The sequence below is a fragment of the Mixophyes fleayi genome, chromosome 2 (genome assembly GCF_038048845.1).
Source record: "Mixophyes fleayi isolate aMixFle1 chromosome 2, aMixFle1.hap1, whole genome shotgun sequence".
Taxonomy (NCBI): domain Eukaryota; kingdom Metazoa; phylum Chordata; class Amphibia; order Anura; family Limnodynastidae; genus Mixophyes; species Mixophyes fleayi.
In genome coordinates this window covers 105,220,134-105,233,280 of record NC_134403.1, presented here as the reverse complement: position 1 = coordinate 105,233,280, position 13,147 = coordinate 105,220,134, and the positions used below count along the sequence as shown (strand labels likewise).

Below are 13,147 nucleotides of genomic sequence, written 5' to 3'. Positions count from 1 at the left end.
CATAAAGTACCGCAAGAGACCTTCTATTCCACCATATATCCTAATTTAGAACGGAGTGGAAAATATCAGGTACATATTTACCTAGGAACCAGGATCCTGGTGCCCAGTGCGGGAGGAGGATCCCGACTATAACACACTGGTGGTCCGTCGATAACGGAGGCAGCAACACAGACTGAGCATGTCATTTCGATTCTAACATCGGGTAAGCCTATGCTTTCTACTACGGATGACTTTATGCTTATATTTCTATGGTTTATACGCTCTTATGCTGCTCTAAGCCATATCCACTGTTCAAAACTTATTACAATATTTGGATTAGTTCGGGACATTGCTTATCCTTTTTCGGTGATTGAAAGCACGTGACACCGGGACACCACGGACTCCTTGTGTTATTAATACACTTTTACCTAGTCTGTATTTGATTTGATCCTAAGAGGTTCCAATTGCAATAATAATATTATTATGAGCTCACATGTACAGGATTGATTTTATTTATATAATTTGGGGAAGTGTTTCATAGGTGCACCTAATGTATGTAATTCCCTTGATATATTATTGCAAAAACATCTGCATATAATATGAGTATGTATTTTTAATCAACCTTTATGTTTATTAAAAAAAATTAATATCCACATTGCATTTGCTGGTTTTTGGAGGACGAATTAACACTACTGCATTGCTGTTTGTTATGTTTCGTATTTTACCTGTTCAGAAATATGGTAACTGTGATTATGGAAACCTTTAAATAAAAAGAGCCACTATAATACTCTTGTACTGTCAAACAAATGGTACATTTTCAAACCTGGTGAATTTTCATAGTACTCTCTCCCTTGGTGCTATCAAACACCCTGCGTTACTATTTAATAATAACTGGGTAATAACACAGCCATGTAAGTTATTGCTAAAGAAAAATGTTGACATAAATGTAGTTCAAGTAATGTGTGGTTCTCCAACTGTTGTAGAGCTATATAATCAACAATCATGTCCTGCCTTTTTTTTTTTTTCTTCACACATCGAATGTCATACCTAAAGAATGCAGGATCTGATGTAAACTGCTGAAGCTCCCTGCCAGTTACAATGATGTCTGCTTTGTAATTTCAGGAGCCCATAAACGACACTGCTCGCGCATTGGCTAATCGATGACCCTTCTAGACTATAGAGAATTCCTATTGGTTTGTGTAACGGAGTGGGCGTGGTTGGAGTGGCGGGAACATTGAGTCCGGCGTTGCGTTTGAACTACCTGTCGGGTGGTTGGGGACTTACTAGCCGGGTTGTCAGCGCATAAGATCCTAGTCACACATAAGTGGATCACAGCACTCTTCCCTTCCCTCAGCGGTAATCGGATTCCCCCCTCCTCCATAATCCGCTGTCAGTGCAGCCAAGTGACAGCTTCACTCCGCCGCCCGGGGCGTGACATAGCTCCAGTCTCCTTGTACTATGGATCTATCACGGGCTAAAGTGACCCGCAAGCAGCGAGGGGTCCCAGTCTCAGGGACTTCGTACCCGGATAATCAGCCGGGACACACAGCAGAAGAGGGCGACAGAAAGATCTCTAAGTTTGTAAGTATCCGGGAGGGCGGTGCTGTCATCTGTCTCTATTTATACAGTAACAGTCCATGTGCCCTGCTGCCCTGTCATGGGTTCTACTAGGGTCAGGTCTCCCGTTATTTTACAATGAAAACAGTATAACGCACTCTGTCTACTTTTATATAGCAAATAAGTTAGAACAGTTACATGATCCTGCTTCTCATTCTACTGTAAATATTTGATTATCAGGTATACCTGCTGGCAAAATGAACATTAGTGTGTGAAAATGTAGACTGTAAACTCCAATGGGACAGGGACTGAGGTGAATGACAAATATTGTCTGTACAGCGCTGTGGAATTGGTGGTGCTATATAAATAAGTGATGCTGATGACGCATAATAGCTGGGTCATGGACGCTCATATTCCTTCAGACTGGCTGGTGAAGTGGTTTGGTAACCCTTCCCTTACTGCTATGGGCCAGTATTGCCTAAGAAGCTGAGTATCACTCTGCAGCCTCTCCAAGATTTTATTGATAAACTGTGATTATAGGAGACTTTAATAAATATACTCTAAATAATAGTTGTCTGTCATTATTTTTATATTGATTTTAGTTATGTGTATACATTTGCTGGTAGAATTGTTGGAAGTAGATATGTGGAGAAACATACTGTTCTATGGAGTTGTACCCACTATAGCAGTGCCGTGCAAGCATGTACTTGAACAGGGTTTAATTTGTTTTACCAACGTGTTTGCTGGACAAATACAAATAAAAATGTTATATAATAGTTTGGTAGGTTGTTGGGGGAGATGGGGGGGCCACCAAAAAGCATTGAAACATCTGGGCTGTTCCTTTAGTCTGATAGTCCTGCTCTATAGCATGCCTGATAGTCCTGCTCTATAGCATGCTTAGCTGTGGCTCTTGTGGAGCCGGAGAATCGCAGGTTGCTTACCTTTTGCTTTATAGCAGTGTTGCTTTTTTTCACTTTAGCTATTATACGAAGCGTCAGTCTGCCAGGTGTCTGGAACCCCAAGCGAGACGGTTATTAATGGAATGTATTTCATATATGACAATCAAAGGGATCCCAAAAACAGATTCTATGGGGGGGTATTCCGCCGCAGAAAAACTATGAAATCCAGCGAGATAACTACCATAATAACGGTATTTACGGGCACTATTACCGTAATGGCGGTAATAGTGCGCACGCCGCAAGATTTTTGGCTATAACGCCAACAATTGAATATGCCCCTATGTGTGTAGCTGTGGCCTGACCCACAAGTTCTATGCCTCTTGTTTTATAGGATATTATAGAATCTAAAACAAAATAAAAATATTGTTTGTTATGTGAATATTTGCTGTGAGAACAAGGATTTTGTGGTGGTGTATGGACACCAACAAATTCTGAGTGTTATTTTAGGGTTTTATATTGTGTTCACTGAGAACGTTAACAAAGTAAAATATACAACGGTATACTTACTATAAAACATGCCTGCATAATAGTTAAGCAAATGAGACATTGTTTCACAATTGATACAAATTTGTGTATAATGTTTGTTTTATTGTGGAAAGTTAATCTTGACACAAGCCATCTGTTTACTTTATCCATAATACTTAACATTTATTTTTTTGTTGTTGTTCTTCAGTTCCAATAGCTATATGCAGAGTAATTTCTGTTGATTGTGTCATAGGGACCAGTCTATTTTGGCCGCGTTATTTTAGAAATAACGCGGCCTGCACACTATTAAAGTTAGTACGGTAAAAGTGCGCAGTATTACCGTTAGAACGGTAACTTTGCTGATTTTTGCTTGCATATCTCAGGGCTGCAACAAAAATCCGGGCTAAAATTACCGGATTAAAGGTAATGGTACTAGTGCCGCGTTAATCCTAGACTAACGTGGCGTCATTTAATCAACCCCATAGTGTTTCCTACTACACTCTTGTATATAGAACAGATCTCCATCCTCATCTATCTTCTGACAGCTACCTTAAAACAATGTGGACTTGATTGGCCTCACTGTGTGCTGTCCCTCCTCCCCACCCCAATTGGAAATAAGCTCTTTATCTAGACTTAAGGTTTTTGGTTCATTAAATTAACAAAAAAGGTGACTTTAGCTTCCTAATTATGTTTTACAGTGTTTATCATGCTGAAAGAAACATGACTTTTTTTTTGGACTGAGCATGAAACTTGACTTTCCCAATTTTCTTAGGGAAAACAATAGCTCTGAAGAAATAAGCAAATTCAAATACATATATCTGGTAATTTCACACAAGACCTTTAAGTCCACACTATTTGCCCTAAACTAGGTTTAATAGACTGAAAGGCAGGGGCTTCTATTGACTAAACTGACCCTAAGTTTTCCCCATGGGTAGATGTATTCTGTTAAGTAGTGCATATAACTGTACTTGAATGTGTAGATTTTTCTGTCCTCAATGGGAGGTGGATCATTGATATTTCCTCTGCATATGTGTTATCCTACAGCTGCATGATCTGCCAAATATCTGAGGTTTGGAAATACAGTTTTGTGCAGGGGCTTTCAAAACCACTGACATCGACAGATTGCTTGGCTTTTGGAGCAAATTAGATGAGGAAATATACTTAGTTTAGGGAAAACAGCGCTACTCTGAAATGTATAAATGTATATATTAGGCTGCCAATATGGGAATGTGGGGGACACATTCCAGAAATTTCCCCCCAAAAAATCACAGGTAAAACAAAAAAAATCACAAAAAAAATGTGCGCCATGGGATTTTTTGTTTTATAGAAAATAGATCACGACTGCATATGATCTACCTTCCATTGAAATGAGAAAAATCTTCAGATTCTTCATAGCAAGGTACTGTTAGATACACATTCTAGCAGAGTGTCTCTAACAAATGGAAAATGTTAAGCAGTGTCTTTTGTTTACACACAGGTTTTATTGTGGGCATGGCATGTTTGTTTTTCTCTATCTTTTTTTAATGTCTAATCTTAATCTAAAATAGACTGAGAAGAAATTCAAGCTGCAAACTGGCATTAAGGTGTTAAGCTGTTTAATAAGAAGGTGCTAAAAAGATAATCAGTGTAGGCGTTAGGCAGAAGTCATTCATGGCCTTATTAGCTCACTGTGTAAAAAGGGTTCAGTCTTTATTACTGTGAACGTCATAAGTACTATAGTACAGGATAAATCCTTTCACTTGCATAAATGTACTGTGCCATAGGGAACTCCTATTTTTGAGTAATACATGTAACCCTGACTATGTGAGTACGTATCTGTGCCCACAGTTAAGTGAGCCACTACCAGTGTTAAACAGCATAGCAGTAAACCAAACCTTAATGTTCCAAATGTATGAAATTATCGACATGCAGAAACCTATGCAACGTGATCTAGATACCTGGTAACCAGATTTACAGAGGAGCACTGGTGTCAAATATTTGCATTCCCAAACTTGCAGCAAGCTTTCTATACTCCAGGAAAGCTGGCATGAATGAATTAATGATGTGCACAAAATGTAATATATGTATCCTACATATTTGTCACATAATTTTTCATGGAGTTAAAATGGAGGTAAACTCCCCAAAAAAGCAAATATTTTGACTTTTTATTAGTGGGCTTATGTGCCTTGTCTGTGTGTGATTGTTAAAAAAGATCTTACATAAACCCCTACTAGCAATGTGCTCCGCTGTGTGCTGCTATATAAATCGCAGTGCTAGGCTTAGGAGCCGCTTTGTTGCTAAGGATGCTGGCTGTGACTCTGTTCTATAAAAGAAGCACTGCAATCACTTTACGTGAGCTGAATTACCACACACCAATAAAGAACTTGATAAGCGCTGAAGACACTGTCTTATAACTGGAAAAGACTTTTGCTATCACACATCACATTGTCACAAGTCAAGTATCTCGACTGAGTAAGGGCATTCTGCATCCTGCAAGAGAGTCTATTCTTGGTTTAGAGCAGTGATTGCCAGCAGGCGGACATAGGTGTGTCTTTGTTTACATGTATTTTTTTTTAACATATTACTGACATTAAGGGTAATGTGCAGCCCTCTTGAAGGTCAGATGGTCACACCATGCAGTCCCTGAAGTGTATCAAGTTGCTGATCACTGGTTTAGAGAGTCTGTTGCAAGTTAACTGTAAACTGTATTGTTGAAATATGAAGTAATTTACTCATGTCATGAGTCTGTGAACCTGTAAACTGCTCGGTAAAATTATTTTATATATTTATTTAATATATAATACATAAGTTGTTACAGTGTTATCCTGGTTGTATGTTAAATTTTGAACATCAATGGCTAATTTATCCGGTGAATGGTCTATTCTGACTTGGAGGATATTGGACGTCTTGAAATATTGGCATACAAGAATTCAGAGATGCAGACATACAGACAGTGAGATTTGCGTCACTTCTAAGGGTGACAGTTACATTGATGCTGTTAAGGGGGCAATGCGTGGACCAGCCGGCTGTATAATGTACAACCCTTCCTAAGAAAACATTCTATAGCTGGCTGGTCCTCGCATTGCCCCCTTAACAGCATCAATGTAACTGTCACCCTTAGAAGTGACGCAAATATCACTGTCTGTATGTCTGCATCTCTGAATTCTTGTATGCCAATATTTCAAGACGTACAATATCCTTTCAGTTGGCAACTACATCAGTCAAGATTAACATATCGTTCTAACTGTCGGAATGTAGGTGTTTGCTGTCATGTACCCTGCCCAATTTACAAGTATGTCCTGAATTACAAATATAGTGCTATAGTCCATTTGAAATCCCCCTTAAAAATAGAAAGAGGGCCTTGCGTTGAATTGAATTCCCCTTAGACTGAGAAAGTTTTCTTTCAAATGGAAGCAAATGGGAAATCTGAAAAGAGAATTAACTACTATTGCAGGTGCATTTAAATTATCTGATTAATAAATGCCAAAACCCAAAATTTCAGGTATCAAGTATGAAGGTAAAATGCATTGTTATTTGATAAGCTGGCATTACATTCTTTAAGTATTACATGATCAGAAGCCCCTCTTACATCGTTAGTTCAATGTCCTAATGGGATCTGATAGAGGTAACTATCTGAGACTGTATTAGAGATGCACTGGCCCTGTCCTTGTATATGAATCTGCCAATCCAAACCGATTACAGATACTGTATTTAGTATAAGTTTTGCAGCGCAAGTGTATTGATCCATAGCTTCAACTTTCCTTTGTTAGAAAAGCACATTACATGACAACCTGCTGCAGAATGGTTAGGCAGCATTGTGGACATATTTAGTTATGTAGTTGCTTACTTTATAGTCTCTGGTATTGATATTTTACTGATTTATTGTTTCTCTTGTCCCTCATCTTTGTTTGATGGAACACTGTGCTACTACACACAGCATCCACCCGTTGTTCCAGTACAACTGAAGAAAGAAAGATGTATTGAAAGGATTATTGGGTGCTAGGTGTAGTAGCACAGTGGTCCAATGAACTATATATATATGTGTAGATATAGATGTGTGTAGATATAGATGTGTGTAGATATAGATGTGTGTAGATATAGATGTGTGTAGATATAGATGTGTGTAGATATAGATGTGTGTAGATATAGCTGTGTGTAGATATAGCTGTGTGTAGATATAGCTGTGTGTAGATATAGCTGTGTGTAGATATAGCTGTGTGTAGATATAGCTGTGTGTAGATATAGCTGTGTGTAGATATAGCTGTGTGTAGATATAGCTGTGTGTAGATATAGCTGTGTGTAGATATAGCTGTGTGTAGATATAGCTGTGTGTAGATATAGCTGTGTGTAGATATAGCTATAGATGTGTGTAGATATATAGTGGTCGAAGTGGAAATTTACAAGTGGCGGTATGGCATACCACTGTATACTAGCCCACTTTGACATTTTGATAGCTATAGAAAGAGAGATTGATGTAAATAGAAGAAATAAAAGCAGGAAGAAATATGATAAGAAAAAGTGATCAGAAGAATATAAATAAATAAGGGGATTGGAGATAAGGGAGCAAGACTGGATAGGAGGAGGGTTTTACAGTCATTGTCAAAAGTTTTGAGAATGACACAAATATTATTTTTCACAAAGTCTGCTGCCTCAGTTTTTATGATGTAAATTTGCATATACTCCAGAATGTCATGAAGTGATCAGATGAATTGCAGTTAATTTCAAAGTCCCTCTTTGCCATGACAATGAGCCTTATCCCCAAAACATTTCGACTGCATTTCAGCCTTGCCACAAAAGGACCAGCTGACATCAAGTCAGTGATTCTCTCGTTAACACAGGTGAGAGTGTTGTCAAGGACAAGGCTGGAGATCAATCTATCATGCTGATTGAGTTAGAATAACAGACTGGAAGCTTTAAAAGGAGGGTGGCACTTGAAATTGTTGTTATTCCGCTGTTAACCATGGTTACTTGCAAGGAAACATGTGCAGTCATCATTGCTTTGCAGAAAAAGGGCTTCACAGGCAAGGATATTGCTGCTAGTAAGATTGCCCCTAAATCAACCATTTATCGGATCATCAAGAACTTCAAAGAGAGATGTACAATAGTTGCGAAGAAGGCTTCAGGGCCCAAAAAAATGTCCAGAAAGCGCCAGGACCGTCTGCTAAAGTTGTTTCAGCTGCAGGATTGGGGCACCACCAGTGCAGGGCTTGCTCAGGAATGGCAGCAGAGAGGTGTGAGTGCATCCGCACGCACAGTGGGGCGAAGACTTTTGGAGGATGGCCTGGTGTCATGAAGTCCAGCAAAGAAGCCATTTCTCTCCAGGAAAACATCAGAGACGGACTGATATTCTGCTAAAGGTACAGGGATTGGACTGCTGAGGACTGGGAAAGTCATTTTCACTAATGAATCCCCTTTCAGATTGTTTGGGACATCTGGAAAAAAGTTTTTCCGGAAAAGGAAAGGTGAGCACTACCATCAGTCCTGTGTTATGCCAACAGTAAAGCATCCTGAGACCATTCATGTGTGGGGTTGCTTCTCAGGCAAGGAAGTGGGTTCACTCACAATTTTGCCTAAGAACACAGCTATGAATAAAGAATGGTACCAAAACATCATCCAAGAGCAACATCTCTAAACTATCCAAGAACAGTTTGGTGAGCAACAATGCCTTTTCCAGCATGATGGAGCACCTTGGCATAGGGCATAAGTTATAGCTAAGTGACTCGGGAATCAAAATATCAAAATTTTGGGTACATGGCCATTAAAATCCCCAGACCTTAATCCCATTGAGAACTTGTGGTCAATCCTCCAGATGCGGGTGGACAAACAAAACTCCACAAATTCTGACTCCAAGCATTGATTAAGCAAGAATGGGAGACCATCAGTCAGTATGTGGCCCAGAAGTTGATTGACAGCATGCCAGGGTGAATTGCAGAGGTCTTCAAGAAGGGTCAACACTGCAAATATTGACCTTTGCATAAACTTGAATGTAATTGTCAATAAAAGTCTTTGACACTTACAAAATGCTTGTAATTTTACTTCAGTATAGCATAGCAACATCTGACAAAAAGGGCTGTAAACATTGAAGCAACAAACTTCGTGAAAACGAATACTTGTCAAAACTTTTGGCCATGACTGTATGGTATTTTTTATTAACCATTATTTGTGAAGTATTTATATATTACAAAGTGTTCTACAGAGAATATCTAATCATTCATTTCAGTTCCAGCCCTAGTGGAGTTTACACTCTATATTCCCTACCACACAGACACACTCGGGTTTATTTTGTCAGGAATCAATTAACCTACCAGTATGTCTATGGAATATAGAAGTAAATAAGAGCACACAGAAGATGTGTAAAACACAAGGAGGGCGTACAAATATCCCCCTGTGCTGTGAGGCAGCAATGTTAACCTGTGTGACCCATTAATAAATGGATGATTTACATAAACATGTATGGGTCCACAATATAGGATATGTATATACGTGTGGGATTTGTAGAATATAAACAATATAGATGGGATGAAAAATTCTGTAGTGCAGTCCTGGCCAACCCGTGGATCCCAAAATCTTTTTGCCATTACATAGCCAGCTGATAGCTGGCAGTGTGTGCTATGATTTGTAGTTTCACTTGGAGAGCCACAGTTTGGTCATATATAAGTGGATAAATAGTGGTAATAATGTGGCAAGAATAAGAAACACACAAACTGATAATTGAGTAAGAAAATGCATCCAGATTACCACACAGTGCTACATGACAACAAACTGCTTTTTCTGGAAATGTAACAAAATATAACGTACATAAAGAAACTTGTGGTTTGCTTAAAATTTCAAGTCTAAAATCACTAATCTTTAAGTACATTAATAGAAAGGAAAAATAAATACTAGTACTAGGCTTGTAAATGAGATAAAATAAGTTTAAATAAAATAGCAATTATATTGTATAGCTATAACCCTTACACACATTTAAGGGCAGCTTTGTTTAATTAAGATTAAAATTGATGAAGCTCTTTGGCTGGATGGCATCCATCCACATGTGCTAATGAAACAAAGTTCAGTATTTGATAGACCACTGCTTGTAATGATTCATTTACAGGGTCTGTGCCACAATATTGCAGGAAAGCAGATGTGGTAGAAATAGTTACAAAGGGAACAAAATGGATGAATTCAATTATAGACTTATGAGGCTGACATCCATTGTAGGCAAAATATATGAAGTGATCCTGAGAAATGCTATTCAAATAGTCTACTAAGTAAATTAATGATCAGTATGGTTTCATAGTCATACAATACAAATATTTGTTTTTATGAGGTGGTAAGTTGCAAACTCAGTCTTGGTTCTGTGCTTTATGTAATACATTTGAATGTATTGGATAATTTTAACTCTATATTAATATGGTTTTGTTTTAGAACTACCTGTTTTCTATCCTTCAGCCAGTTATTTACCCATGTAAATTCATTTGACTCTAGACCCAGTATTACATTATATGTATGATACTGTTATGTGGAGCAGTGAAGAGAGCTTTCACAAAAACCATAGCTAGCAGACATAGATAAGCTGCTGGACCCAGTGACTTCACTGGTCTCTGCTGTTGCTGTCTCTGTTCCTCCTTTTATCTCCGCAACCTCCTTAGTGCCAGCAACGGCTGCTACAGCTTCTGCCAACATGTGGAACAAGTGTCCCAACGTTGTGTTCAGCAATGAGCATAATGTCACAGATATATTGGGCACCAAAAGCCACTCTTAGCTGGTGGATTTACCACGAGTGCCAGTGCAGACCAAAAGTGAAGACTTTCTTCAGAACCCTCCCAAAAAATAGGAGGCGGCTTAGAAATGTAAATGGAAAAGGACACTAAAGAATAATTAATATGGAGCAGGATAGTTACTTGGTACAGATCAGTGAAGTAGCAGATCAAGGTAAATTTATGGTGCTTACTTTAAATGTGTTATAATGGGGAATCTGAGGAATACCAGGTGACAAAGCTGAGTAGCTGCAAATACAATTCTGTGTTGCATCAAAGGAGGAATAATCCATGTGATACAGACATAGTTTTACCATTGTGAATTTGGGCTACAGATTTGGGTTCCTTTCTGTAAAAATTTCATGGGAGAATTTAACAGTTACTGAGAACAGTAAAAATCTTACTACATTGATGAAGAAGAGTAAATGAAAATGAGGAAATAATGTAGTTTTGTTTACTGTGGTAGGGGGAGCCATAGATGTGTTCTTATTAATGTGTTTAGATATATTCAAGGCATATATATACAGATTTTATCTAGTAAACTTTTTGTACCCAGAACTATACAGATGACAAAGGACTATAGACCGTTTCAATGATAACATAAGGAGGTTGTATTTACTGTACATATGGTTATATTGTGCAATTTCTTAACACAAGAGACAGCATTTAATTTTTATGTTGCAGTTTATGAAGTCAAAATAGAATCTGGCCCCCTTGAGGTTAATTTGGTAAGCTCCTCGCTTTAGTATTTCCTTTCTTTCAATCATTACAATAAGTATTTATGTATAGTTGAACTTACCATCTTTGTATCCTTTTTCCGCTTTACTATGTAATTGTATTTCACCTATTACTAGTGAGTACTAGTGTTTTATCAGTACTTAGTACTAGTGTTGGGGCGGCACGGTGGCTTAGTGGTAAGCACCCCTGCCTCACAGTGCATGAGTTTGATTCCCGACCATGGCCTTATCTGTGTGGAGTTTGTATGTTCTCCCCGTGTTTGCGTGGGTTTCCTCCGCGTGCTCCGGTTTCCTCCCACACTCCAAAAACATACTGGTAGGTTAATCAACTGCTAAATTGACTATTAAAATTGACCTTAGTCTCTATCTCTCTGTCGGTGTGTGTGTGTTAGGGAATTTAGACTGTAAGCTCCAATGGGACAGGGACTGATGCGAGTGAGTTCTCTGTACAGCGCTGCGGAATCAGTGGCGCTATATAAATAAATGGTGATGATGATATGTAATAGAGTAGATGTCTCTGTTTCCACTTGCTTCTATGTAGTGATCAATGGACACTTCAACCTCATTTAATACAATATATGTATAGAACATGGGTCGGGTGTGCTCACTTTTTTCCCCTCTAAAATATGTGCAGTAAAGAAAAAAAAAAGTAAAACGGTCTATGTAACACTTGGTAACTGCTTTATTAAATTTTAAATGTTATGATCAAAAGGAACATTTTTTTTTTTTCCCAAAAGAACCGCCGTAGGCAAGTTTTTTTTTTTTTTTTTTTTTTTTTATTGTTGCCCTTGAGGCCTACTAATAGTTTCTATAGCATATTGTTGTGTTCAGACGTACCTTTTGCAAGATGTTGCTTTTATATGCACAGCCACTGTAGTGTACTGAAGCTTGCTGTAACTTTGTCCAAAAAACACCAAGACAGGTGTGCAAAAGAGGTATTTCTTTATATAGACGCGTCCTTTCTATTTTTAGTTCTAATTTCTGCAAATGTTCGTTGTTTTGCATTCCATTCCTTCATAAAGGGGGAAAAATTTAAAATAGAAACACAGAATTTAATGTAAGTAGCTGGTCCTATTTATTTTGTTTAATACTTTTCTCAGAAATCAGAGGAAACATATGCAGACATGGAGAGAACATTAAAGGTCAACTCCAGTTTTTTAAATAATAGAAAAAAAAATTAACTATCAACCAATAAAACATGCTGCCATGTGTCTTTTCCTGTATATAAAATGTTGAAAACCAAACTTGCTGATTTGAATAGAACTGTTTATAGTAGATTTAGTAACCACAGCATTCAGTTTTGATAGAAAAACAACACATGTAATAGCAAGGAGGAGGGCTGCAAGGAGAACAAGTAATAATTAAGGAAAAATGTTAAAAAAATTTTTTTTTTAAATAAATGGATTGGAAACTAATGGTCCAAAAGTCAAGTAATTTGTATCTGGCCTAAGGAGATGAGTTGAATGTTAATGTTTTTGCAGTTGTTAAACTGTTGCTGCATTGATGATAAACTTGTAAGACTACATCAAATAGGATTGACAATCATGATACATGTGAGTTATTTGCAGTTCTTATTAAATGGTTGAATAAAACTAAAGCTATATTATGTATTATCTTAGATTTGAAAGGTGCAACAGTGCTCCGCAGCGTTGTACAGTAGGGAAAACGTTACATAAAATGGAAATACAAGGTAGACAGAATAAACGCAGACATGAAAACAAAGTGGTATTAG

At 37.9% G+C, this 13,147-nt stretch overlaps 1 protein-coding gene across 1 annotated transcript in view; it reads left to right on the top strand.

Moving 5' to 3' along the window:
- Positions 1-1,143: 1,143 nt before the first annotated feature.
- DIAPH3 (diaphanous related formin 3) overlaps positions 1,144-13,147 on the top strand; it is a 503,156-nt gene continuing 491,152 nt past the window's right edge. The window contains exon 1 of the mRNA XM_075199796.1: positions 1,144-1,560. Coding sequence (XP_075055897.1) covers positions 1,438-1,560 — 123 coding nt within the window. The 5' untranslated portion in view covers positions 1,144-1,437. The remainder of the gene's footprint in view (positions 1,561-13,147) is intronic.